The sequence below is a fragment of the Helicoverpa armigera genome, chromosome 11 (assembly GCF_030705265.1).
Source record: "Helicoverpa armigera isolate CAAS_96S chromosome 11, ASM3070526v1, whole genome shotgun sequence".
NCBI lineage: Eukaryota > Metazoa > Arthropoda > Insecta > Lepidoptera > Noctuidae > Helicoverpa > Helicoverpa armigera.
In genome coordinates, this window is record NC_087130.1 from 8,302,077 (window position 1) to 8,326,663 (window position 24,587).

The 24,587-nt window shown below is 35.1% G+C and overlaps 1 protein-coding gene across 2 annotated transcripts in view; it reads right to left on the reverse strand.

Annotated features, from left to right (window-relative positions):
* Positions 1-1,652: 1,652 nt before the first annotated feature.
* Positions 1,653-24,587, reverse strand: part of LOC110378378 (low affinity immunoglobulin epsilon Fc receptor) — a 76,096-nt gene continuing 53,161 nt past the window's right edge. For both annotated transcript variants that reach the window (XM_021337605.3, XM_064036878.1), the window contains 3 exons: positions 16,570-16,670; positions 3,355-3,463; positions 1,653-2,595 (listed from right to left, as the gene is read on the reverse strand). In XM_021337605.3, coding sequence (XP_021193280.3) covers positions 2,345-2,595; positions 3,355-3,463; positions 16,570-16,670 — 461 coding nt within the window. In that variant the 3' untranslated portion in view covers positions 1,653-2,344. The remainder of the gene's footprint in view (positions 2,596-3,354; positions 3,464-16,569; positions 16,671-24,587) is intronic.

Genomic DNA, 24,587 nt, shown 5'->3' on the forward strand with positions numbered 1-24,587 from the left:
GTTAGTACTTCTACACTCGTAACTGATCGTTTTGGTCATGCCTACCGTACTTATTTGACCTAGAAGATGGCGCCTGGCCTACCTGCAATATTTCATCTCCGCTCATCTTTCTTTACTCCGTGGTCCCCCCACTCCTGGCCCAGTCACCCTCTCGGCATTTCATTTACATACGCCACCCGCGCCGCGGCGGACGCATGAAATTTTCAGGAAATAACTGGCAGCTAACGGACGTAAGTTGCAGTAGGCTAGTGAGAAATAAAAAAGGTACCTATAGGTAAAGGCAGTACTGAAAATTGTTCGCTGATTGTTGGTCGATTTGAAACTTTTTTATTTTTGGTTATTTAGTTAAGACTAAACTACTTGTAGTTCGATTGCCTATTTGAAAAGTTATAGGTTAGGTATTCATTTATAGAAATCCATTTATAGATATCCCGAAGCCAATTAGTGATTTTCTTTAAAGAAAAGTTTCTCAAGAGCAATCGGTTAGAGGTCAATACAGGAGTAGATATATTTTTTACTGTCGATAAGGTACAAGGGGTAACAAAATTTTATTTTTGTATTGAAACTGAAATTAATACTATATTAATATATGAATAAACTAATTCTAAAGCAGTTAAAATTGTTTTACTAACTACCAGCTATTTATATCTATGAATATTAAGGATACTGCATCTTCGAAAGATATGAAATCTGTTTACTATTTTACCAGTAATTAAACATATAAATGGGGCATGAAATGAGTAATGCAAATGACATTTGGCAAGGAAGTTAATAGTCAACTGACGGCATTTTGGACGGCAATACGTAAACATGCGTTCTTTTACCTTTTTACATATATTTTTTTACTTTGTTGCTGTAGATATAGTGAAAAACGTATTGCTGAGCTAGTCTTGGGTCTCGCTATATAGAGAAAGTGTGAATGGCCAATGAATGGCTTTTCCATTTTCCATCGAGTGTTCACAGTTGGATTAAATAATCAATAGATGATGGTTATTATAATGAGTTAACATGTCTCTTTCTCTAAATTCTCTTATTATAATAGGCTATTTTAACATGGAACTCAAGGTTGGTAAAGCATGTCATTCTGAAAGGTTTACTCTGCTAGTTTTGAAAAAATCAAGTTGTAACTCGCCAATAGTCCAAGAAAATTGAACATCCTAGCTTTACCGTCCCAATAAAGCCATACGCTCATTCAATTACTACATTATTTAGTCCATTGCTGCTTGAGACCAGCTTTAGCGCACCAGGTTTCAACCATAAAGCGCAATGGTTCGAACTTAAAGGTTCTACTCTTAACGCTTTAAGTAATGTCGCGTTAAATTTTATGGTTATTGGTAATGCACTTGCAGTTGCTCTCAGGGAACTAAAATTACTGGTGCTGTTACCGTAATGGTATTTTATTGGCTATTAAGTGTAATTGTTTGTGAGTCTAGTTAGGATGTTTTACTTATTTGAAGGTATAATTAAGTACATCCTTATGTGTGAGGTGAGACGAACGGAGATCGCTAAAGTTTCACATACTTACTGTACAGATTTTCAAAGCAAATAAACAGCATTTATTATTTTTCAAATAAAATTGGGATAAGGGTAAGAGGTTGATGATGACGATTTTATTTTGTGTGTGCACGGGGAGTTGAAAAAAACAACTGTAATTCTTACTTTAATTTGTTTATTGTCCGTACTTAAGACTATTTTATACATTTACAACTAAGGTAACTATAGTTTATTTACCCACTATGTTTGACTATGGACACAGCGTGTCCTTTGAGCTCTTGCTCGGAGGTTCATAAGATCATAAGGCAGTGATCGCTTTTAAAATAAAAAAGTCAAAGTATCCAGATCTATTGCAATTCGTTTAGTTTTTACCCTTACCGAATACGACCCAATTGAAGTCGTAATTAAAAAAATAAATAATCAATTATAACTTATCGTTACCTATCTATGTATACTGATACTGACCGAACGTTATTCTGATATGCCAAACATTTTTTTTACAAAGTTAACAATCGTATAGAACAAAACTGATAGTTTTAACACAAGCACTCACACATGGCTACTTCATTTGGTTTGTTAATAAAAGTAATATTTACGTTCCATTTTGCTTTTATACAAGAGGCAAGTTAGATATTAAAGAGATCAGTAGATTCTCAGTTAAAGGGATTACAAATCCCCCTTCAGTAATACAGTTGGTCAGGGTCCGGTTTTCAGGAAACTATCTGAAATTCTAAATAGTTTCGAAAAGTATCTGCGCAGTCGCAGCTGGGCAGACAGGAAACAAATGGCGACATCTAGCACGCTACAATGCAATCACACAACAACTAATGACATCTAGCGGAGAGGTCCATCAATCAGACCTGACTTCGCAAATGAAGAAGGTTTCGAAGGAGCAAGGAGAGTCGTTCCACTTGAGACCTTTGTCGTCTCTGTTCCAGAGTTCTAAGCAGTTCTCTTCTTCTCCGTTCTCGTATCTGAAGTTGTTGGGCTCCCCAGCGTTCCAGTTGACGAAGGTCAGAGGTCGGCCGTTTGCCATCCAGAAGAAGCTGCCTTCTTCTGCCAAGTCTGTGCCTGATGTCCAGAAGTGCTCGCGGCCGTAACCTGGAAATGCAATGCGAAAGATGTTAATAAAAGTATTTTATTTTTCACTATCTGACGAAAAAGCGTCCAATTTGCTAGCGTGTTGACAGTTTTTATATAAAACGGTATGTTTGAATAACAAATATAAAATAAACTGCGTGAATTTGGACATCGTACAATCAATTGGCTTTACAAACGTCCGTTTTGTATGTATGTAAATGCACTCGCACTGCTCGATGTAACTGACAGCCGACTGTCAATTTTTGTTTGCAAATAAAGGACACACGACCTATCCCGGTTATTTTTGTTTATTCAGTGCAATTTGTTGCAACAACAGGAAAAAGTAATGGGAGACCTAATTGGCAGGCAAGTTTTGTATTGACTTTTGAAGTCCCTATCGACAGTAAAAAAAACTGTTACCCACCACAACCCTACTCGATAAAGAGCGCTACTAAACTCAAAAATATTTAATGTCTGAGACCATGCATTATACTAATATTTATAAATATTATGCTGATAGTACATAAACAAATAGGAATTGAATGGCGTAGATAGTATCTACGGAAATAGCCATTCAATTCCTACATCTACTAGATACCATAATTATCAGCATTCATCGATTTAAGCGTGCACTAAGTCTATGTAGGACTTTTTACTAAATACTACCTAATCCTAAGGGAGGCGGATATATTTCTGCCTACAAAACTGAGTCTATGTAAGGAATATTTGTTAACTGCCTATCCCAAGGAAGACAGTGACATTGAGCATAAACTAATATACCTGAGTCCTTCACGTACTGCTCCAGCTTATCGTTCTCCTGCTGCGAGGAGATAGAAGCCAGGTGCATGCCGTGGAAGCGGCAGTATTGCTGCGCCTTGAACCAGTTCGCCTGAAACGAGATGATAGCACATTGAAAATCTTTTGAAAATATTTTGATTAGATAAAACTCGAGAGTAGGTAACAACTTCGATGTTTCATTAAATTTGCCATGCCACAATTATTTGTGGATTTTGTCTATTTTAAATTTTTTTCTGTTCTATTTAATTCTAGCGCTATTCTCTATCAGAATTGTAAAACCAAAATGGCGCTTCGTATGTAGGAAGCCAAACGAAATAAGTCGCCACGAAAAAATACCCCTTTTGGCATATTTTATTGCACATAAAATACCAAAATCCGAAACCAAAAAAAATGCATATTTGTTCAGGAATTTTAATGGAACCGTTGAACTTGCAAACTGCGATCCAATGTTACACCGAAATCACTGAATATAATCGCAGGCGCAGGACGGAAGCCGCATACTAAGTAGGTTAGCAGCACACGAGGTAAAACCGCGGTTTGCCGACAACGACGCGCAGGTTTCTGCGGTTTTGCGTCCGAATCTTAACTAGGATATAAATGCTATAGTGAGTTTGAGTTTCTTGAAATTTTTTCCTGGTAAAGCATCTGAACTGATTGACAAATTTAGTACCTACATAGACAGGGTTTTTCTTTTTATCGGATGCCGATTTTAGATGCGGAAAGAAGATCTCTCGGGAGGCAGGAGACGAGTGGAACCGCGGGAAAGAGCTATGAAAACATAAATCAATTTGATGAATACTAAACAAAGTAACGTAAAGTTCAAAGATCTAATGTATCTAGCCTAAGTATCAGTGTTTCGCGCCTTTTATGGCTTTTAGGAATTAGTGTTCAGTGAGTTCTGTACTGCTATTCTATAAAACTCGATCAACAACTCGCATTTCACTTCGATTCGTAATGTCATTTCATACTTTAGGGGAGGTAGGGGAGGGATGGGCACTTTTTCACAATTTATTGCATAAAAAATCAGATTTTACAGATCATTATCAACTTTTATTGCCATTTCTTATATTCGGCTAGATATAATGAAAGAGCTTTCCTAAAAATTACACTCAGTTTCAACATTACGAGATATTTAAACGGTTTTATTTAGCTCACCCCGTTTGTTTTATTATTTATTCTTGGATCAAATTTAGTAATTCAAATTTCACCCTCTTCCTGTCAACCGATTGGTCTGTAATTTTGTATACACCTTTAATTAAATCCAATATGGCCGCCGGCACAAAATGGCACAGCCCCTCAATATGGGTATCAAATGAAAGGGCTACACAAGTAGAATACTGTCAGCAACCCAGCGGGGCCAACAGGGCCAAGGCCTGCCTGCACGTCGATTCTATAAAATTCGAACAACAACTCGCATTTCACTTCGCTATTCACTCTCACTTCGCATTCGATTCAGAACGACCTTGATTTTGCATTCTGTAAACATCACCTAATCACTTGCGAAGTGAAGTGAGCTCGACATCGACCAATGCTGTGCTAGTGACTTCCCACTCGACAAAATGTCAACCGAGATTAATCAGTTTTAATTTTATCAGTTTTGACACAGAATTTTAGCTAAATATGATGTTTTAGTTATAATTTGTTATTGTAAGGAATTTGAGGCAGCTTTTAAGTATAAAATAAACAGAAATCTCTAAATTCGTGCTGTGAATATAATCTATGCTTACCCTACGAAAAAAAATACTGACAGCGCCAATTTGCCTTTCTTGCTGATTTTGAGGAAACCTTATATATTTTTTTACTACGGCCGGATTGTTCAGAGCTTCCACTACTTCATTTATGCAACGAGATGCAGACGGTTGCGATAAATAAGTTCTGATGCCCTCTTTAATAACCTTCTGGTAACTGCCACTAGCCAAGAATGATAAAGTACATAGTATCTGTGAAACAATAAATACAATAAAAAATGTAATACCTACTTTATCTGGATTTAGTGAAAACAAAATTGAGACCAATTTGGTTATTTTCATGCTTAAGAGAATACCAATATTATAACTGAAGTACAGAGTCTTTTGAAAACATATCAGCTGGCGGGGAAACCACATAAAGGGAATACTCCTTATTAAGAACTAAGTGTTTTTCTTATTATTGTGTGCTTGATTACAATTTTTCAACTATAAACTGTGTCAATACTTACTTTTACACGAGTTGTAAGTCCTTTGCCTCGACGTTTTGTGGGCTTTATCAGGGGCAGTAAATCAGACTCCAGTTGGTCAATTAGCTCCTTTGACAATCTATATATGCTCACATAGTCATCATCGCGAGTTAATAAAGATAAACTACGAATTCTAGCAGATTGTTGACGCTTTTCTAAATTATCTAAAGCATGAGCTTCTTCTAATAAATATTTAAGCAAAAACATTCTAGCCATCGTTAAAGGTAGGCACTTAATCACTTTAAAACACTTAGAACTTTATTTAAACACTATTTTAAATATAATAGTCTCTAGATCAAGTTGGCAACGGTACCTGAAACAAGATTCTATAAAGGATTTTTCGCGCAGATTTATAACCTCACAAATTTTCACTGACGAAGAAGAGCAAAAATTTACAAATTATACATTACATGGTATGTCCAAGCCTCCCTACCATAGGGAGCATTGAAAGAAAGAAAGAAAAATCAACTAAAAACTAGAAAATAAAAAATAGTTACTTACCTGTCAACCTACGTAGGTGGTCCCGGTCATATTAGACTAAAATAAAAACGTGGGGCCCATTAACTATTGCTGTAGTACTCTCTTCTAAAGGTATAATAGGTGTGGATTGCATCGACTTACTATAATTGTAACTGGAGATTTTGACAATCAATAATTAATAATAGAAAATACACATACCTTTCATTAGTTTTCTCTTTATAACGATCCGAAACCGCAACAAAATATTTAAGTACTTTTACGAGTGTTTGTTCTTGACAACTCACAGAAATGACAGATAGTCTATGGATGAACACCGTTACCAGTCGGTAACGTAAACTACCCAATAAAAAAAAACAAAACTATGATCAGAAATCAGAATAAAAGGACCCCCCTTTTATTCTGATTTGATCATGTCTCCCAACTGCCCATCTCTCCCCTACCTCCCCTATAGATAGACAGATTTTGACAGATCTGTCAAAATCTCGACTTTGATTTAGTTCAACTTGTCAACACGCTCGATAGTGTAGCGCTAGTGTAGTTTGACAATGTCAATCACGAAACTTTAAGGTAGAATTCCGTGGGTCGCGATTGTCGCAGCCGCGCGCGACAAAAGTCAACCTATGAAAATGTATGGCACCGCTGCCGAGGGCTGCGACAGTCGCGCGCGGACGACGAATTTCGTGAGCCGCTCGCGGCCGTACGCTTCTCAACATGGTCTAGCGCTTAATAACATCTATAGAATTTTAGTAAAACCAGAATTAAATTTTTGACAATGTCGCGAGCAGCTTACGAAATTCGTCGGCCGCGCGCGACTGTCACGGGCCTCGACAACGGTGCCATACATTTTCATAGGTTGACTATTGTCGCGTCCACGGAATTCTACCTTTAGATCGAAGTCGAAGTGAGAGTGATGTCGAAGTGAGTTGTGATATTTTATAGAATCGACATGCTGACATCGTATTAGATGCGATGAATAATTGCTTGCAGGCAATTACTGAGGTAATTTCAATTTTATGAAATAATATTGATATGCTTGGAACACATTGGTACATTGACCTCTGATGAACTATTCTAGTATTAGTACACGTAAGAATTCCTAAAAATATTTCTGTCTTCAGAAGGCAAGGATAAATGCACAATGACTTAGGAATACTCCACCAAGATTTATTTTTGTAACAACTTTAACTTTGAAAAAGAATTCAATTTTCTTTGCTTTTCTTTCGTAAAATACAGCCAGTATTATCAATGCGTTATAAATTGCCAGTATCCGGAGTCACGTATAGAAGGAACCACGTTTTGGACTGGACAGGTGCCATTTACCTGCATTCGTGAGTAAATGCAGCCTAGATCTTCAGTTGTTTATTACGTTCGAAGTTTAAAAACCAATGGGCTATTCGGTTATTTATTTTTATTATCACAGTGAATTTTTATTAGTTCCTTTTTAATGTGTTTATGCCCGCGGCCATGTTTTTTTTGTATAGTGTTACGTAGTAAGATTATTACTCATACTTTTCGACGGACTCGATGAATTATGTTCAGAAAAAATGTGATTGGCGAAAGTTGTACGGTTGAAAGCAAAAGTTTGTGCTGGTATTAATTTAAAGTATAATTATTATATGAGAGTCATGTTAGGACTCTAATTAGTCTATGTTTGTAACCGGATGAGGTGTTAATAGTTCTCAGTGTTTGTGATACTAGATATAGTTTTTTTTTAATTTGATTACCGGTAATTGTGGGCTAATCGATTGTTATTTAGTACTTAACACATGTCTTTAGGAAATTAACTACTATTAAATGTATACTTATTAATTCGAAAGTAACGCTATCTTTTCGCTCAAGATGCAAAGAAAACCGCAAGATATCAATAGTCTCATTAAGTATTAAAAGATAGTCAGCTTTCTAGCTATTCAAGCTTAATATTTTCGAAAATCCTGATTGCATAAATAAATTATGCAACTATGTTTCCTATCACTTCTACGTCATTAAGTCTGAATTATAAGATGTATTTTATTAAATAAGATTTATATTATCATTTGTACTACAATCATTCACAACTATGAACGGGCGTGACACGGAATGCATTAGTAAGATTAATTGCCCACGTGGGATAAAACAATGAACACAGGTGCGTGTGTGTGTGAGTGTATGTACCTACATATGTGTATGATGGACCAATGCATGAATCACTTTGTCGAAATATCGTTTGAAACTGTAAAAACAATAAAGACTTATCCTCTTTACAGTGTACTGTGCATGCCAAATGTCGACCTTATTATATTTGATTGTCTCTACGAAATCTCTCTTATGGTGGGTCATTAATGTCATTGGTTGATAGTACAAATGTATTTATGTACGTTTGTGTGTGTGTGTGTATGTTTGGCCTTATGAAACGAGACCCACTTTCTCTGGTGTGGGATTATATGAAGATGCAGCTAGTGAGGGTTCTGCACTTAACATAGTTTACACTTATGATGTAATTCCTACATAGGTAGGTACACTATTAGCGTCAAGTGTATTGTAAATACTAAATACAACGTTTGTTTTGTTAGGTGTTTGTTGTTTTTAGATTGTACTATTGTTGTGTAATTACAAATATGTTTACGTTCGAGAGTGTATTGTAGTTCCTATAGGACGTAATTTTTTACGTAAGCGGACATTTGTTTCTTGAATCGTAGATATTGTATTAAAAGAACAATGACATGATGAATGACAGGTAACAGAAATTATATCGTGTCACAATATTACATGTAATTATCTCAGAAATTAACACAATTAGTTCTAAAAATCCCATTACAAAACTATACATAATAATTGCGGAAGATAACGTTAACAGACAATTGTTAGGAAGCCAGAACTCGGCTACATAATCTGGGCGTTTTACAAAATGTGAGAATTTTGAAGATTACCGTAATACGAATAATACGATGCGTCAACGTAAGATTTAGAATGAGAAACATGATTAATGAGACAAAACATTTTAACAAATTTTAAAGGCAATGTTGAAAAGTGCTGAATACAAATTGTTAGACAAAAAGTTCTACGCATAGCTTTAGATGAAGTAAGTTAATTAGTCAAGTAATGTTTGTTTCGCTGAGCTTACTTCGCATTTTTATTTACAGTTTTCTAACATGATGGGAGGTTTTTTACACTATTACGAATGTCACATATTTGCCATAAAACACCTGTGACAGTGATTACGTTAGAAACTGGTGTCCATCGACGTATGGAGGTATCTGTAATCGGATTGTGTACGTCAGAGCTGCACAGAGCTGACCATCGCGTCATGAGAAATATAGTCACAGCACTACCATAATAATTTTGCATAGATAGGGCGTGGAAATCTAAGTAAAATTAGAGAGACATGTTCCTAAAATTTGTGGAAATCATTTTGACATGACGATTGTATGGACAATATGACGATCTTCGGGCTCCTAAGGATTATATTCCAAACAAACATTTTACTTGCTATATTTAGTTTTTTATATTCAATATTTTATATTTTTTCTAATCGTTTTCAGCTACCCAAAAAGGCAAGGCATGAAACTGCAAAGCTTCATGTATATTATGATGCCACCATGCTTCGCTTGCATCACCCAAAGGCACACTGGAAGGCAAAATATGCCAACAAAATCTGATTTAAAATTGATAGTGAAATAGCCGCTACCACACTGATGGATAAATAATGAATCTAATAGCAAAGCAGGTCGGAAACTTTGTAATATGTAATGACCATGTTACCAAATATCATTCAGTTAAGAGCACACTACAAACTTTTAGACGCCCGATAGTTTGTACGGGCTCATAAATCAGTATGAAGATGAATGGAATGGAAGTACGCACATTACAAAGCTTTGTTATTTAGCCGGTATCAGACTGACTGAAAGTTTTATTGAATTCACAGTTTTCATGACAAATATGTTTTTTTCCTTTATCGGGCAAACTGTCGGCCGACTGTTTTGTCTGCAGTGTGTGTTGGGTAGTCTAACCCATAAATGATGGTCCCCTTGAAATATTGATGATGATACAGTGGACTGGATATAACTGGAATTAGGGACTTTTTATTCATAGAGTTGGTTGATCAAACTTTCATGGCATGGTCTTTGGAGAGACCAGATTTTTTTTGTGTGAGGTTTTTTATCAAACTGAACAAATATGTTTTGCAAACATACTTGAGAAAGATTTAAAGAAAGATTATGGTTATGATGAGATACCTAGATATTTAAGGAACATAATTTAACGTATGCTGCAGTATCATAGAATGTTCTTATGTTTTGTGTACTGAGTACATTTTGTGAAGCTGTATGTAAAACCCTTTAAGCTAAGGACCTGTAGCTTAAATCACATAAGTGAATACTAAGGTAGTCCCACCAGTTATGATTGCGAAAATTCACCAAGAGTCATAATCATAACATATCTTACATTGTCAGTATATCCTAGGTTATTTAAATATCCTCAGTTAAAAGGAAGCAATTCAGTATTATAAAAGTCGAAACATAGTAGTTAAATGTAATTACTATTCATTTACAACTCGTTACTTGCCTAGTTTATTTCGTACGTGCATATTTATTACCTAAGTGTATTATCACGATGTATATTTCAGAACGAGGGAAATTTAGTGGCCGTGCTTCGTGCGGAAACTCAAAAGCTTTCCTAGTAAAATTGCGGAGTTTACAATAAAATTCTGCCAACCATGTTGCGTGGACGTTTTCACATTTACATTACAAAGTACAATACAATTGTACAAGTAATAAGGTACTTAATACTGATGGCGTTTTATCGACTTGCGGCTTTTGTTTAAAATCACGTAGAAGTTAGTATTAAGTGTGTATGTAGAAATCGACGAGGCTCAAACTTAGAAAGCGTTACAAGATTTAAATGCGCATCAATCTTATTTTGTCCTAATTAGATACTTAATAAATTAGCTTAAACTAACTTGAAGTTTGCTATTTTAATTTAATATTTAATCATAATGTAGTTTTATAATATTAAAATTAAATGCCAAGTGTAAACCACTCATATGTCCCAACCCTCAAGAGCTTGGTGCAAATTACAACGTAATGGCCGCCAGGCGTCTGCAACCGGCTAATAAGAAATGCGGTGTGACTCCATATGTAATCCCCACAGATTCCTCACTTTTTATACTGGCCGTATTATGCAACACATGACGTATTTACAATTTAGATGTTCCAAAACCGGTATCGGTGTCTCATGTTTTACTTTTTAAGGTAAGGATGTCACTCAATTCTTTGTTGTAAAAAGTTCGGTTCTTGCAAACGTAATCAGATAATTATCTGGTATGTATTTTATAATTGTTATTGCACACCGTTTAATGTTTATTACGTATGTTCGTTCACATCGTAAAGAATTTCATGGTGTGACTAAATTTTGCAATGGCGTACGCAATTTTTTTGGTTAAACGAATTGAGCCGCATGAGGAAAACAAAGGTTTACCAAATTGATTCCAATTTACTTTGTGGTTGTATTCGCAATCGTAAATAATAGGCTCTGTTTCATAATAGAAGAATGCTTGCATTTAGCTGTATTTGTTGTATTGCCAGCAATTTCCGTTTACATTAAATTCTCACCTGTTTAGACACGTCATTCCTTTAAAGGTTTCCCATAATAAGGAAATTCCATACATTACATTTTGGAGTGGACATTAGTAGTTGTTTGTGTAATCAATGGCTGTAATAAAGTTTATAGTGATTGAAAACACCTGCTAAGTACTAACATCGCCTACACGAAAAGCTTTTCCCAAAGGTGATGCTGACTTTCGCGGCATTTAAAAATTGCAGCCAGAACCTACACTAAAGTGACCAATCAAGGAAACCTCTTTGGTATCTTCGTGCCTTTTCCGCGAAAACATTAAAAAAGGAACGCAACATTCTATTCAGCCTGCAATTTAAAAACAAAATTATGACGTAACTATGTTTTTACAGGCACGCAAAGGTAACAAGCTAATTCAGCCTAGTTTGGCATAAAGCGATAAATCTCTAGTAATCTGTGGTTCAGTACTTTAGTACCCCGAGTACTCAAGAGCCCTGGGGCTGCGGTCAGTCAGCGTTTCCACTACATTTTGCAGTGGACTGCGTTATGTGCGCTCCATTGGCGAGCAGCTAATATCCTGGAAACTGACAAGTTGCTTGAAAATTCATGAGCTTGGTACTCCATTTTTGTTTCGTCTGGCTCTACCGTTTGGGAATATCTTTTACGTCATTTTGATTTTAGGCGCAATGTTGATACTTTTATGTTATTTAGGTAGGTTTGGGAATTATGATACCTAATTATCGGACATCTAATGAAAATTATACAGGTATAAAATGGTTTTAATTTACAAGATGTGATAACTTGATATAAACAAGAGCTTTTCATAACCGTCCAATTTTACAGCTACCCAATAAAACCTTATTTCAGATTGTAAAAATTTTATCGTTTCAACAATTTCACAAAAATAAAGGTGTTATCAATTAATTTATGTGGCAACTGCATTTACATTTTAACCGTGCAACACTGGGCTATTTATAGTACGGCATAACATGAATGTAAGTGCTATTGTTGGTCTGGCAGTCAGTTTACGACTGGGCCAAACTTAATGGTCCTTGAGCCGGTACACGGTACCATTTGTCTATGTTTAAGCGGTATACCTATGTCGCTTTTTGTAGTTTTACTATGAGGTAATCAAAATACCTAATATTTATAAACATAGAACGAAATTATATATATGCGTAGAAAGAAGTCAATAAATCATTCAATTGTAGTTTAAACATGCAAAACAAAATAAATACCATTCACACACATAACTGTTTTTATCGTAACAATCAATCAACACCACAGATCAAACATTACGAATAAAAATGAAAGTGAACACACCTGTTCTCGACGATAAAAAAATAAGTCGTAATATCTATGGTCGTACAATAAAATGCTCGTCTTTTGCAGTAATAATCCCACATTTATGAGTAATGCGCGCCTGATATTTCTTTTTCCCCTTTTTTTAAACAACCTGAGTCTCTTGAAATGAAATACAGCCCGATAGTCTGTTGGGACCCTATTTTTGTATTGATCGGGAGAGTAAAAACTCCGTCTGGTTTTTCTATTATGTAAAAGTTGCAAGAGGAAAAATAAGGCATTGGAACGTCATCGTTTTTTTTTTCAGTAACTATGCTGATGAAGTTGATATTACGTCACGTTTTTCATTCAATATTTTAGCGTCAGTTATTTTAGTAATATTGTTCGCGGGTATTAATATAGTTAGTGTGGCTTCGTAATGTCGTTTGCGTTAATTAATTAATTAAATTCATTCAATTAACATTTGACGTCACCATAGAGAAAACATATGTAACCGCATTTTTTTTCTTTTTGGCAAGGCAACTTTATTTTGAAGATGGAATATATGCATAACATAAGACCTGTTTGTTCATTGCAAACATAGTTGATGTCATTTCCAACTAACTATTACATGTTAAATGGTCCTAACTTGTGACAAGAGTTGGTACGCAACTTTCCCTTGTCGGCTGTACGGCGGGAAATTAACAGGCGTTACATTCTATTCCTACGTCTATGGTCTAGCCTGCCAGCTAGCCAGCGAAGCTAGAAATGCTATTGTCTATGAAGTTTAATTAATGAAGAATGGAACACACGTTTAGGTATTTCTAGTCTATGCGGGAAAATAAGCTTTGGTTACATGAAAAAAAAAACATGAAAACAGGCTTTCTTTGAAATGTTATTTTACTATGAAGAAGTAGTAAAAATAGGGGCAAGTAATTTTTGGATAATTTTAGTTACGTAAGTCATTGCATTAGGTTTTTTGTGATTTTTATTGAACTTTATCTTTTCTACTTGAAAAAGATACCAGTTCCTTTATGGCTAAATACAAGTTACATCAAATCCAAGCCACCTGTGCAACACACATTTTTATAGAAATAGTTATAATCTTGTACTGACGTGTTAGTCAACTAGTTAGTCAGATAGAACTGGTCAGTTATGTCACTGACGGACTGTTGACCCAGTGGAATCTGCGCGATTATGTGTTTTCTACTAACATAGAAAAAACTGGATATTTTTACGCTCTCCGTCTGTATTTTAGTATTGTAGTAGACTGTTTTGGGGTCAATGAATGACAATAGTAAGATGTAAAAAACATTTGAAAAAAATTCTTTCAGACAGACTTTTTGTTGCTGTGTGCGTTTGTATTTGGGCTTGTTTTCTCTTTTAAGGCTGTCTATAGTTATAATAGCTGTTTGAAATAAAATAAAATTAAGTTAAGTCTGAGCTATAAAAAAATATTACCTATTTATTTAAGATCGTGAAGGCAACGAAAAAACATTCAGAAAACCAATATGCCCTGCCAAATTAATGCAGCCGCCAATTTGAAGTTCGAATCTAATCGATTTAAATTGGTTAGATTGTGATATGAATTGACACCTTTTTTTCATAGGATTCATTTTCAACTCGATTGTTCATACTGTTTAACACCTAACTAATTTAAACGCTTACATTTACATATTTAAAGGAGGAGAATTCAATTTAGCTATGCATGTGTAGCGTAGAGAACTCAAAAAAATATTAGCCAAACTTTTCTTAAGTTCCTTCAAAGACAAATACAAAATGTAGGCCACTATTAATAAGCAATAACACTCGTAGTAATAAGTAGGCGCGTCTCGTGACGAAAGAGAAAGCTCACTGCGATCTATCAACGCGCCACGCGGTGTTGCGTCATCGTCACTTCTGCGTATGCGCAGCCCTACGGCTACTGAGAGTTATGACAAATCGATTCAATGGATTTTTGGTTAGACATGTCTCCTAATTAGTTAAGACTAGTATGGGTAATTAAAGGGCTTATCTTTGCTTTTAGAAGAGTGTATCAGTTTGTTATATTTATATAGTAAACTGTCTGACCTGCTTGACATAACAGATGTTTAGTACTCGTTGATTATTAGAAATTCTTTCCAGAATCTACCAACCCTTTTTAATTGTAAATCTATCTGTTTGAATACGTACTGCAAAGCTCATCTTTCTATTCATGAAAGTCCTAGAAACTAGAACGCATCAATATTAAACATAGCCAATATTACGTATGCCATTGACAACGAGGACATTAGCGGTATAATAGTATACAAATTATACGCTACCTAAAACTGTTTATAAAAGTCTGCCACTATCGTTTCTGCTATACAAAATCTGTGACATAATGCTTACAAAAGTTTAGTGAACAATGAATTTCCGTGCCTGAAGAAATGTCTGGCCAGATGCGAGATGACAAGTCATTCACCGATTGCAAAAGAAAAAAAACAGATGAATAAAACCTTCTTGGAGGTACAAAACTGGTGATGTTTTCAAAATGATTCATTTTTTAAGTTTCTTCATGCTCATGTAGATGTCCTACTCAAAAGGATGTATCGATAAAATTGTCAGCTATATGAGTGTGATTTTATCTGTAAATGAGACTGTCCTTTAGTGTGAAAGTTTACATAATACGAATTTGTTTTGCTTTTTATTAACTCTCCAACTCATTATTGTGTTTATTTTTTCTATGAATAGTGAACGATTTTAGTGTTTTTTTTTTATTTTATAATTAAAGCACTGCATTATTGTTTTACTATTGCGGTTGAGTAAATAAAAAAAACTAAATCATATTGTGTTAAAAAAATTTTCAACAAGCTTTTCCTTAGTACCAGTGACTTTTGCACCCTCTCTCTTAGCTCAATTTTTAGTTCGGAAACCTTATTCTGACCGTAGTCCATAATAAAATCAATAACACTTCCAATATAACAGAATTTCAATAAACAATAAGTTCGGCACCTACAATTCCATACTATTTGACAGCTGTTTGGACCAGACGCATACGTGGCGCCACCCGGTGGCAGAAAAAAATTCAACAAAAACCCTCATTGTCTTATTCTACAATTTATATAAGAATTAGATTCCATGTTACCTACTCTAATTTGCTATCATGTTATCTTTCGATTCCCCTTCTTCTACCTATACCTTCCTAACCTTCTACAGTCATCTATATCCTTCTTTCCTTATCATTATCATCATTTATGCAAAGAACCTACAAAGTATGTAACAGATTCCAGCTACATAGACCCATAACATAAAACTCAATTATTTATTAAGTCATAGTCAATTAAATCAAAGCTAGCGATATCTAAACAATGCGGTTACGTTGGTTTGTCTGCGCGAATGTACTGATAATGCATACTTGATACTAAGCACGAAGGTTTTGTTCTAAGGTCATATAGCTTAGTACTTTAGAACAATTCCTAACGCACTGTTAATTTTATTATTGTTTATTTATTTTCTTATCATATCGTTTGCAAGGACAACAGCTGTTTAATATACAACTTCTAGTTTATGCCCGTGTTTTAGAATAGTCCTGAATAAACATTTCCCGTAGGTACGCGGATAAAATAGTGTCAAGTATTTTTTTGTGTGAAAGACTCACAGAAATTCACACAGACAAAATTTCACTTTTACATGTGACTTTAAAAGGGTCTTACCTTAAAGAATATTCCCAGATAATACTTCTTTTCACCAGACTTGAGTAGGGGCATCGTCCACCGCGTCACGCCTAGCTCATCGTCGTTACAACTCGAACATTCTGCAAAATAGATAAATATATTTCAAAATATGTACGATTATCAAAAGGAAAAAATTAAAAGGTTAAAGAGAATCTCGTATTGAATTGACTGGCTATACAACTTAATTAATTTTGAAAAATGCGTTTCGTATCCTTCTGCAAAATGACCTAACTTGAATGCCATGATTACATGATTGAATCAAGCAGACAGACAGATTATGAGTATAGTATCAATCCAATTAGGATTAGGAAAAAAATATTGAACTAAAAGATTAATTTAATATTTTCTTGTGATTTCGGAATAATGAAATTGATCACATTAAATGAAACCGGAAGCCTCACTTTGAATTTGAATAACTTTGAATGCTTTTGTAGGCTCATTCAAGAACATAATTTGATCAGTTTGATTGATGAACATGTTATTAAAAAAAATGATCATCAAAAAGGTCAAGTTGAAATATTTTATGGTAACCACTTCCTGACTGGTCCCTAACGATGATGTCACAGATTAGCAATTAACCTTAACGATTAAGGCCCATTTATTTGAGTAATGATACAAAATAAAATGGCACAATTAAAGGAATCGATTTATAATGACTGTGTTTCGGAGGGCACGTTAAACTGGAGGTCCCGGCTGTCATTGAACATCTTTGGCAGACGTAAAGCCAGTAAGGCTAACATCCAGTCTTACTAAGGGGTATCGGGCTGCTCGAGTAACTGGGTTGAGGAGGTAAGATAGGCAGTCGCTAGCTGTAACACACTGGTATTCAGCTGCACCCGGTTAGACTGGAAGATCCGATCCAAACATTGTTGGGAAAAGGCTTGAGAGATGGTGATGATAAAGGAATGGATATAACAACGCGATGTGATTTTCGATTTCACCATTCGGCCTTCTCGAGGAGACTATGTGTAATAAAATAATGCGTTTAGGTCGTCCGAAATTACGCGGAGCCATATAATGGTGCGTTAATGGGACCGTTTATGGAAACTTGTTATAATGATAATAATGTAGTAATGCTGAGAGTTACGTACGATGATACAAGCAGACTAATAAGGTAGAAAGCGCGCGGGAATTATTTCTGTTGTTACGAATTTGTTTGTTGAAGGCGTTTCGTGTGTTGCGTAATGTAATGATTGAAGTTTCCATGGAAGCATGGTTATGATGATCAAGTGTAATCACATTGTTGGTTGATGTGGAACACGTTACATTGGAATCACTTCGAAAGGCACGATAACGTTCCGATGCTACCAAATAAGTAGCTGATTGTTTATCGATAATGGAATAAATCGACTCGTACGCCGATGTGATCAGCATCACGTTTTTGCTCCAGTTTTTGCCCGCTCTAAGTGAGACTTTTTTTTCAAATAAAAGAATTGGCGATTTGGTGAAACTCGAGCAAAAACTATTTTTGTACAGAGTTCAGTGTTACGCTTTCAGGATCTATGTACTGTAGGCGAATAGCCAATGTCATTGTGGTTTAAAAAATAACTTAATTTGCATGAACGGATTAAGAACTCTGTGGTCAATTGAAGATAAAATAAGTATGCAGTGATGATACCTCATCACTGCATACTTATTTTTTTCTCCTCATATATTTTAAAGAGAACATGAATAAAGAAGAAGCTACCTAACAAATTATTAGTAAAATAACTAAAAAACTCGAAACATCGGTAGCTTAAATTTAGGCGAGTCATTCATAAAATCCACAAGCAGTTTATGTGGGAATGCCCCTTGGTTTACCTACTGTTAAATACGATCAACCTTTTGAATAGCGTCGTTTCAATAATCTTAGCAAATTATCACTTAAGTACACAGCATTCTTAATAAATGGGATAACTGCATACTTAGTCTTGAATTTTGTAGGATAGGGGTACAGTCAAGCACATAACATGAAAAAATCAGTTTTGTCACGTAGAGTGTAACTACTCATGGCAATCATTTCTATTAAACACTTTAACTTTCCACATACAGAATACTTATCAGTACCGCACTAGTGAAAAAAAGAAACGACTAGATAAAAAAGACATTTTTGCAAAAGCACGTGCCGTTTAGTTAGAATAAATTGTAGAGCATAACTTTGAAACTACTTATAGGAAAACATCAGATACACATCCTACATAAATTACTTTACCTCACCTACGATATTTACTCACAGCATCTTATTAGGATATGTAGACAATGTTTCCATTTGGAAATGCTATTTTGGCAATAAAAAATATAATAAGAGTCTTTGTATAAGCTGTCATCTTCCATGATACGCGTATATTCGGCTGACTGTACACAACATTGCACGGACCACAGCGTACGCCTCATTACGTTTCTTCGTGACATTTAATAGATCCACAAGTTTGTGTGAAGAAACTTCGTTTGCACCACAAAGGTCAACGATGTAACCGATTCCTTTTACAATATTATCAATACAAACATTAAGATCGTTTAAAGTTGTTTGGAGTCAACTTCAGAAGTCAGTGGGTATTTATTTTGGCACTAGTATGTATCACTAGTGTAAGATGCAGTGTAGATTATAAAATGATGCGTAGGTATACCCAAGTTGCTTCATGTTTTGCAACCTGTCACTCAGTATGTGGTCAGTCAGGCTATGTATATTGCTATATTGGAATTTCATTTTAATTGACTTGGCATTATCTAGAGGTACAGGTAAACAAAATGCAGCTTATAGAAAAATATGTGTCAATGTCAATGTGTGGTTTTCTGGGTTTACGAAAGAAGACCTAGTCTCTTCATTGTGAGAGTTTCGTTTACTGAACAGTCATCATGCAAATATTAATTGTTAACTACAATTGCGTCACGTCTCGAGAGTTAAAATAATATGTTATGAGAACGCATCTCGAATAAAATAATCGATTCGATAAAACAATGCGATTTCTTCATGAAATATGAGTCACATTGTTCTCATGCGCGTGTTGGTATTTTGGTTATACTTAAATCGAATTTCCAATTATTCACGGACATCGAAAGTAATTGTGTATTTCGATAACATAACATCATTGTCTTCTTATTTACAGATGATTCAACTGGAGAATTAAATCCGGGTCATTGGGAACAATCTTTAACGATGTGGTTATGATATTAAAAATTATAACCACAGTTTTCTGTTGTAGATTTTTTAGCTATCGAGTGTACTTCATCAAACGAGTTCTTATAATCAGATACATAGGAATGTTTCTAGGATACATTTTAAAGATATATTTTTTTAAACACAATATTACCTGCTTTGTTCAAGCCATTTCCCAAGCTGTTTCCGAGGGGGCTCTGATAGCTGACAGTCGCCGTGTGTCCGATCCACGACATCATGAGGACGAAGCCGCACAAAACTTGCTTTTGCCACATTTTAGCTGATGATCACTTCAGTACACACTTCAGTCGAATACTTGCTCACTACTGCGAAGACTACTAACTTCGTCAGTTCCACTTGCCCTAATGAGGTGACCTTTAATTATTGTTGGAACATTAAATAACTAGTTCTATCCACCGTAATGCCTTCCTGCAATAACCCAGTAAACATTCCTATACGGATTGCTGACTTATAAAATTATGGCGAAGGTATTTTGTCGGTAATTCTCGTTATCTAATTAATGATGGAATATTAAGTGTGTATGAAACAGTTTCCGGCCCTAGATGGTATTTGGGCCTTCCTCCACATTTGGATGATGGCATAATGGTTTCAAGGATACACACATGATGTTGCATTAGATTAGAACATTTCCTATATGGAAGGGGATTTACATATTCATATCTTTTCCATCGGAAGATGATCCATATAAAAAACACGGAGGTAAATATTATTTTTGCTTGAGTAAAGAGTAAAGTTTGAGCTAAAATTCGTACGTTTTGAATGCTAAGCAATATGCGGAAGGTTGTCTAGTTTCAAGCTTTCATTTTTTAATATCTGTATTCAAGTTGTCACGTAACGTCGAACACCACTTTCTGACTTCCTAATTTATCGAATTAGATGTTTCTAATTTCTTATATTGAAGACTAGCTTCTTCTCTATGAACATCGAGCATTCAAGGAAAATGTTCCTACAAGTTTTTTTCGTTTGAAATCTATATTTCCGAAAAAAAATGAAAAGATTATAAGTATACTCCTAAACTCACTCTGAAAATAAGATTTTGATATATTCGAGTAAATTGCGTGCAACAACATTCCAAAGTCTAGATTGGCCTGTTGAGATGATAAATGACTCAAATCCGTAGGATGCAACATCAAACCAGGGTAATCTAACGCACTCGCGTGTTTGCAATATTTTCATTGCATTGTGCAAGTAAAACATTGCCTCTCATTTATGTAATAACATAATTATCCATATTATGTACTATTTAAAATGGTATTTGTGAAACATTTCGTGTAAAACCAGGTCTTGGGATCATTATCTCAAAATAATGAAGAGCTTGCGAGCTTGTTGCATTGCCTAATTATTTTTCAGATTTCTCAAGCGGTATGTTCATTTTATTTGATTTTTCTTCAGCATGTAATTTAGAGCGCTTAAACCACTATGGTATAGTATCGATGGTTTAAGCGATATACAGATGTGTTCCAAGATGAATAGTCTAAATGAATAAAACTAACAAAATATGCTGAAGACGTATTTTTAAATTAAATACCGGTAATATTAGTTTTTTTTTATCTATACAAATGCCACGTAACTTTAAATACAGCAAGCTGTTTAATTAATTGGAGTTTCCTTTTTGCATAACCAGTGTTTATATTGAGAATATTTCCTTATTCTACGAACCATAAATAAAAAAGTGAAACTTTTTGCCAGCATATTGTCTGTGGTGATAGCATGCAGGTTTCTAGGCTGTATATATTTTGACCTTTGAAAGTTAAAAGTGCACTAAAATATCACTTGTACGAGAACGTAAAAAATGAACAATACGGATACAAAATGTCACCTTTCTAAAGGTTGATTGAGACATAAACTGAACATATTTTTAACCGACTATTTGACTTTCGAATTCCATATAGGATTATAAACATTTGGTGTTGGAACTAAAAAAAAAACTTGTTGGCAGTATTAAGTATCGTAACATATTATGTCTCTTTATTCAGATTATATTAACGCTTCGAGGAATCAAATTACAATATCATTATGTCATACAGGCACGTAGGTAGATAAAGACTACATTTTTTACTTCCATTTTCAGCTAAGCAAAAAATAGCCTGGTTTTTACGTAGAATGCAAAATAAATCTGGGAAAATAATCAATTGAAACAACTTTTACGAAGTGCGTCGCGTTTCACATTAATGGATATTCGCGTAAATGTCAGGTGTTATTAAGTACACGGCTGTTGCTATATCAGGGATTACTTCATACATACGTGGAAATACTGATGGATTATATATCTATCATTGATCCTGTCCGTTGCACAAAAACCGCTATGTTGAAACTACATTTACTTACGTCCATTCAGTTTGATTAATCTAAAGAATTTAACAATTGTTTTATACTTCCGAAACATTAAAAGAAACAATAGAAATTAATCCACATATCCGCAAACTGACATTGAATTTAGTCTATTGAATAATTAACATTGAACACGTTACACGATCAAGATTGCTTGTAAAATAATTCTAGGACCTCCAAACGTTACATTCGAGGTGGGTTACTTGTTCCTGCTTCAGGCTCGGCTTTCATTAATATTTTCGCTTAGTTAAATGAACACCACTGCCGAAGCGGGTGCAGTATTGATTAAATTTCCGTTCCAAGGTGTCCGGAATGAAATTGCGAAATGCATCAGTAATTTATCACGCGGACCGGGACTCTGGCGTCCGGCTTGATTTCATAGGATATCAGTATTTCCCCCAGCTCATCCGTAACCGAGGAGAAACTAAACGGACACTGATTTATTACCTAGTTTTATTTATAGCGTAACACAATATTTATCTTCAATATTAATCTGCCATAGAACCATTAAACTTGTATTTCAATTACGATTATTTGATGATATTATTGCTAAAAAATATTTAAAAAATCATAAACATATGTCACTATTGAATGTCAAGGTCAGACTTAAAATAATTAACGTCAGGTAAATACCCGATTAACGAGTTTCTGGGTAGGCCATTTATAGAGAAAATACATTAAAAAAATATTATGCTAACGAGACGTAATTCCTAAGTTTGTAAAAATCTTACACCAAAAAAATATTCACGTTTTCGCACACACTGACACCTCATTGGCAAGCGGAGACTGAAAGTAACGTTAAAGCTACGATTGTGAAGTCGGAATATGCGCGTGCGCGTCGACGCATGCGCTCTGCGCGGTCGTGCCGGTTCTACTAAGGCAGCTACACAATGATAAAAGCGAAGCCTTTATGCAACCTTCGGATTGAAAGCCACATTTTTGTGGTCAAGCGCGATCTAACGAAGATGGCGCAAACGATCCACCGGTGAAGCTACAACTCAATTGACCTTTCGAAGGTTTGCGTTTTTGAATGGTTATGTAACCCCCGTGGGTCGCCTAAGGTTGTATTCATTTGGAAATAGGTGTGACCTGTACACGAATACTTTTTTGTTTGTGCTAATTAGGAATGGCGTGTTTGTCATATTTATTTGAATTCCTTTCAGTTGTATTTCGTCTTTGTTGAGACAAACTTGAATTTTGCATTTTTATATGGTTAGAAATAGCAATAAGTAGTTTCAAAAAGTTTTCCGCATTCATTTTGTTATTTGAGAATATTGTTTGATATAATATTAAAAGTGCTACCGAAATACTAGATCGCATTGTAATTGAGCTGTTTAGACTTAAATTCTGTTATTACAGACTGTATATTTATTTTTAGATCTCTGACTCAGTATCCTTTTGTTTAATTCTTTCCAATAAACAAATGAAGGTCTTAAAGAGGTTCTGATGTAGCCTTTCTATTCAGACTTCTTCTTGAACGGGGAATGAATCGATATTCAATCTGACTTTACATACCATATGTACCGATGTACATAATGCAGATTCTACTATCTTCCCGTTTGGTTTAGTGGTCGCAAGGGCATCTGCCATGTACAGCCTACGTTTTGGGCCGAAATGACTTTTTTCAGGGTTTTCAGAAATTTTCACAAAGCAGCCCAAAAGTACAAAAAAAGTATAAGTATAAAAATATATGCGCGTGTATTAGATAGTACGTTAAACTTACGGTCTTGCAACCAATTTATCTTCCATGAGGGCGAAGGAATGGATGGATAGTGCACCTGTGTCCGCGCGTCCGTATATGCACTAATTATATTGCTACCGCAGCTGGCTCATCTCCTTCAAGATCATCCCTTATTATTATTACCCTACCTACTACAAAAAGGCCCATGACTAATATCAGACGCTATTAAAAAAGGCTGTCTAAAGAAACCTGCATTTCGATGTCATTAACCTACAAAGGGCAAGGTCTAGACCAAAGACCTAGACACAGTACGTCTACCTGTGAAGTTTAATTCTACATATTGCCTTGTAACGTATTGAACCAATTATTTATTGTACGGAAAACGAATAGAGAGCTTTTTAAAGCCGGACAAAGAACGTCATTCAGAATTAACCACGGGCCAGGCATTAATTTTAACGTAGGGTTTTCATAGATAATATTAATGTGCATTTTTTCTAAATCAACTGATTAGGTGACAACAACAGGTCTCTGTGGAGATCTAAGGGGGAGGCCTATGTTCAGCAGTGAACGTCCTATGGCTGAGATGATGATGATGATGATGATGAAGTGATTTGAGAACGTGAAAATTGAGCGCCACACCTAGTTAACAGTTGTTTTAAGAAAACTGTCGTTTATACGGCAAAATGGAACTAAAGAAATAGACGAAGTGAATTATTCGTCGGCTTTTTGAAAATGGAATTAACCAATTAATTAAATAATTTAAATGGTCAAGGTATTTAAAGATATTTTAATTAAGTAGCAACTACCATCCATGGAAGATGGTTTTCC